This window comes from Taeniopygia guttata, chromosome 7 (genome assembly GCF_048771995.1).
Source record: "Taeniopygia guttata chromosome 7, bTaeGut7.mat, whole genome shotgun sequence".
In the NCBI taxonomy this organism is placed as follows: domain Eukaryota; kingdom Metazoa; phylum Chordata; class Aves; order Passeriformes; family Estrildidae; genus Taeniopygia; species Taeniopygia guttata.
The window spans coordinates 17,774,525-17,779,916 of NC_133032.1; the positions used below are offsets into that span (position 1 = coordinate 17,774,525).

General features: G+C 51.2%; 1 protein-coding gene across 1 annotated transcript; it reads left to right on the forward strand.

Annotated features, from left to right (window-relative positions):
* The first annotated feature begins 1,174 nt into the window (after positions 1–1,174).
* On the forward strand, positions 1,175–4,052 carry HOXD1 (homeobox D1). The gene is made up of 2 exons (XM_030278444.4): positions 1,175–1,601; positions 1,739–4,052. Exons 1-2 carry the CDS (start codon positions 1,175–1,177, stop codon positions 2,008–2,010), a joined length of 699 nt encoding a protein of 232 aa, XP_030134304.4. The 3' UTR covers positions 2,011–4,052.
* The last annotated feature ends 1,340 nt before the right edge of the window (positions 4,053–5,392 follow it).

The window sequence follows — 5,392 nt, forward strand, 5'->3', positions numbered from 1 at the left end:
GCAAAATTTGTGGCCTCTTCTTGACCACAGCAAATGGCACTTTTTCAAGAGCTTGTAGAGCTCCTTGAACTGTTGAGTGAAAGGCAATGGATGATGGATGAAGGCATATAAATTTCATGCTTTTATTTAGAAATAACATTTTTTTTTTTAATAACGTACAAACCTTGCATTTCCCAGCTGACTCCACATCCACCTACTAAGAATTAGAAGGTTTCAAGTCCAAAGCAGCATGATGTAGCCCTCCTTCGTGTTCCTTGTATGTCCAGTCCCAAGTCACCAAAGCCCGGTGTACTCTGCCCAGCACACCCTTCTGCTGCTCTGAGCTGCACTGACACGTGGTTATCAGCTGAGACATTGGATGAAACCGATCATTACCCAAATCAAACATCGGCGTGGCTCAGACTGGATGGTCAAACGCCACCTGAAGGCATTTAGGGAAAGATGATCACTTTGGAAGTCCAGTTTTCACCTCCTTCACCTTGTTCATGTTTCCTGCCATTCTTGGGGATTGAAAACCAAGAGAGAATTGGACGACTTGGCTGGGTAGAGTAACTTGGTGCTCTCTGCCAGCTGCAAACACTCAGTAAACAATGCCGAATCGCCAAGGGAAAAATAAAAGTCCATTAACAGTGTGAGCCTGTTAACGGTGAGGGGATTCATTTTTGAGAGGCTGCAGAGCACTTATCTGACGGAACGAGACCATTAAGTGCCATGGGATGCAGTAGCAACCCGCCCCTAAGTCCCAGCCTCCGGGCGTGGAGATCTGGGTGTGCCCGCGTGGGCTCCCAGGGAGGCCCCAGGAGCCTGGCCGGCTGCAGGGCAAGGGAGAGCGCAGACCTGCGCCCGGACGGGAGCCCGGATAGAGGGAAACCGCCAGCTCACTCACCTTCTAAACGCCCGGCACACATCCCAAGTGTGCGGCGACTCCGTCGAGGGGGAACGGCCTGTCCCGGGGGAATCCAGCTCCCCGGTCCACGCCCGGCTGCCCACCTGCAGTCCCGCGCCAGCCCCGGGCAGCCGGGCGTGGACCGGGGAGCTGGCGGCGCCCGGGACCCCCGGCACGGGCTCCCCCCTCCGGGCTCCCATTGGCCGCGGGGCGGGACGTGCCGCCCCACTCCAGGACCTATATTAGGGCAATATTGCCCCGGCGGGGCGCGGTGTTGCCCCGTGGGTAATGGACCTGGGGTACTTTGCTCTCGCCTTTCCGCCAGGGCTGTGCCGAGGTGCCCCGCAGGCCCCGTTCCCCCAACGAGGGGAGGACGCCTTCCTGGCGCTGGGCACCACGGCCAGCGCCGCGTCCCCCCCGCAGGCGCTGGGGTACGCGGCCGCTGCCCTCGCTGCGCCGGGCCCCGGCTACCGGCCGCCCCGGAGAGCCGGACCGCCGGGCTCCGCTACGTCCATCCTTCCCGGGAGCGGCCGCTCGCCGCCGCCGGACCCCGAGCGCCCCTGCTGCTGCCTGGGCGCGGGCGGCGGGGGGCTGCGGCAGCTCTCGCCCTGCCCCGGGGCCGCCCCCGCGCCCGGCTGCCCGGCTCCCGCGGCGGCCCCGGCGGCGCCCCGCACCTTCGAGTGGATGCGAGCGAAGCGGAGCCCGCCCGGGAGAAGTGAGTGGGGCGGCGGGGAGCGGGCGGGGACTGCTCCCATCCCGGCTCCCCTCTGTCCTTCTCCTGCCTCGACCCCCGCCCCGCTTCCTCCCCCTGCCTTTGCCCCCGCTGAAACGCGGTGTTTTTCGGCGTTGCAGGCGGTGCGGCGCCGTGCGGGGGGGAACCTCCCGCCTGCTCCGCACGCACCAGCTTCAGCACCCGGCAGCTCACGGAGCTGGAGAAGGAGTTTCACTTCAGCCGGTACCTGTCGCGGGCCCGCCGCCTCGAGGTGGCCCGCTCGCTGCGCCTCCGCGACGCCCAGGTGAAGGTCTGGTTCCAGAACCGCCGCATGAAGCAGAAGAAGCGGGAGCGGGAGGCGCTGGCCGCCCCCGCCGCCGCGCCCGCGGGTGTCCCGGGCGGCCCCGCCTGAGGCCCCGCCGCCCCCACGGAGCCGTCGGGGCCGGGCTGGAAACTGCGGCCGGCGGGGCACCGGGGGTCCCTTCACGCGGGACCGCGGCTGTGCAGTTCCGCTGCTTTTTCTCTTGCAACTTTATGTACAGTTTTATTTATGAGGATTCAGGGAACTCCGCCGGCCCGGAGCACCGCTGCTTGGTGTCGGACCGGGCCGAAGCAGCGGGCGGGCGCAGCTAGGAGTTAGCGGAGAGCGCCGCTCCCCCAGGGCAGCGCCGTGAGCGGCTCTGCCAACTCCCCCGAGTTCGGGCGGAGGTGGGTGCGTGGAGGGGCTGCTCCATGCTCCCGACCCTTTCTCCGTTTTGCAGTTAAAAAGACAGATCCATAGGCTCAGGCAGAGTTGGTACAGAAGGGGAGAAATCCCGAGAAGGTTGAGCAAGGGAGAACAGGGAAACCTCTTACAGAAAGGGTCAGGAATGGTCACGGCATGAATCGAAGATCCCCTTTTGAAAGAAGTGTTCTTGTCTTCTGCTCTGAACTTTGCAAAATTGCTGCAGAAAAGAGGCTGGTTGTGCTTGTATTCATTCATTCATTCATTCATTCATTCATTCATTCATTCATTCATTCCCATTTCTTTTCCTGACGTGGCTGATTTAGTCAAAAATCTGTGACAGAAAAAAGTGCAAGGTAGAATTGAAAAAGGAGGAGCACCTCTTCCCTTTTAAACTGCAGAGGTGCTGGGATTTCTCTTGCAGAGGCTCTGGGCAGCCCAGGACTGGCCAGTGGTCACTCTGCTAACTCCCAGCTCCCCTCACGTCTGTAGACAATATAAAGCCGCTTACAGCATCGAGGACCAGAACCACTTCATTTTAGCCTTCTCTGTCTTCATTGTATCTTATGGTTAAAAAATGGCATCATTATAAACAGGTTTGCAACAAATCTCACCGTATGCAAAACCTCAAGACCTGTTGAAGCTCAGGAAGTTTGACCAAAGACTAATGCTGGCAAAAAGGAAGAGGATTCCTGGGTCTTTTGCTTGGATACTTGCACAAAAAAAGATTGGCAATGTTCCCATAGATAAAATAACAGTATCAAAGTGGACAAAAGAACCACGTTTAGACTTTTTCCCATTTGTGTGTGGGAAAGCAAAACAGCAACGTGGAGAGGAATGACATCTTGATTTACGTAAAGGTGATTTTATTTATTTGTGGTCAGGACTTTTATTTTGAACAAGCCTCTTTCTGCCCTGGATTTCTGCTGAGTGTTGGACTTTGGGGTGAAAAACCAGTTACAGGACTAGGGGAGTCAGACTTCAAGGGGACCTGTGGAATGCACTGGGTCCCTGTCTGGAAGGCAGCCCCAGACACCAACAACTATTTGTCTTTGTTGGATGCTTGCTGAGTAAATGAACACAGAGAGAAGATGAAGATGGATGTCTCAAGTCAAAAAGTCTGTGGTGAAGAAGAGTCTTACTCTCTGTAATACTTTCCATCCTCCCAGGTGCCCTTCTGCTTAAGGCTTTCATCTGAAGATTTTCTGCTGAGGCTTTCTTCTGAAGACATCTGCTGAGGAACTGGGAAGCCACTGCTAATGAGAGCTTCAGCAGAGGCTGGTGGGAACCCTGGGAAACTACTCCCAAAAGCTGGGCAGGCAAGTTATGATGATGTTGTGGCAACAAGTCCATGGCTAAATGGGGGCAGGGGTGTCCTTGGCAAAGAGATGGATGCTCCTCACAGCAAACACCCGAAGAAAGGGGCTTCCCAAGACAGAAGGGTTGTCACACATCATATCCTGACTGTACTGGCAAAGGACAATACTGCTAGAGGCTCATGGTTGTGCATGCACACAGGCACATTTTTGTTCTATACATAGAGTTAAGTTATGGTTCATGTCCCTTGGGCTGGTTCGCTTCATGGCATAGCCCTAAAAATTCCCAGGACTGAAGTACTCATGTGAAACTAGCTGCAACCAAAATGTGTGGCTTGCAGTTCTTCATTAAAGTAATGACACCAAACAAGTGTTTATACTGCAGGCTAATAGTTCATTAAAAACAAGGAAACAATATTTCGGGTGTTTTTTTTTTTTTTTTTTTTTTTTTTAGTGTGCTACTTAAAGCAGAATAAAGCAAAATCTGGTAAAATTAATGAAAATTTGAATTAATCAAATTTGTTTTGCAAGTTGAATTTTAAAGGCAAATACTACTAACCAGTGCTTTTCTTCAGCTGTTTTTAAGGTCCATTTTATGAATTCTTCTGTTACTACTGTTTCATTTGTTTTTTTTTTTTTTTTTAATACTACAAATGAGCATAGACATACAGCTGGAATAACCCATTTTTCTCAGAACATGGTTCACATACAAACTTTAGAAAACAGCTGTATTTTCAGTTGCCTTCAAATTTGTTGCATGTCCATGAAGTTGCTTGTTTGTCAGCCTTTTATTTTCCTAATGATTTTGACATTTGTGCCAGGCACTTCAGGCCAGAGGAATGCTTTCTGTGCTGCTGGCACAGTCCTGCACTACCAACATGGAAAGAAAGATTCTCATTGATTTCAGTGTTGCTGGATGAGACCATTAGAGCACACTAAGTCTTTTACAGTGAATGTTTTTGTGACATATATTTTCCTGAATAAATAAATACATGTCCTGGCCTTGTAGCAGTGCACAGTTCTGTATCCATCAAAATGACACAGACCGAATGCACAGAGATTTACTCTGAAATTAAGATGAAACCTTATGACTCTCTTATGACAGTCTGAATTTGGTGGTATGAGCATAACTATATTCTGTTTTAAGAACCAGTACTTCAAATTCACTATAATTTCCTCTCACATGACAGGGCCAGTTTAATATGATCTTTCTCTTCACAAACAGCTCTAGCTGTATGACGATTAGGTATTGCTCCTTTGCGCTATTCTGTCAGCAAGATACCCAAAGGAAGGAGTTAATGCAAGTCACGTGCCAGTTCTTAAATAATTAAATAAAAATGCCTGTGATATCCGTGGGTGTACACATGAGTCAAATAAATGATAGATAAGGTCTAAGATTCACTCATTTAAACTTAATCCCAAGAGTTGTGTCTCACACATGCTCAATTTGATGCCTAGCAGTTAGAAACAGGTTTTAGATTTGGCAGCTAGTTGTAAGAGCACAAGCTGCAGTTTTCACTGCAATCGGAACAAAATATTCAGACTGGGCTCAGTAGATACCCACCACCATCTAATTTTTCACAAATTATGAAACTGATATTTCCTGGCCTTATTTTTCCTCAGTCATCATCAGAAACCACAAAAAGTCCATGCTCTTTCAGACATATATTAAGTTTTTGCCTACTGACTGTTGCTCAAAGGGCCTCAGGCTACAAAGGGATACGAACAAAGTAATTTTTTATGTGTTCCCATTT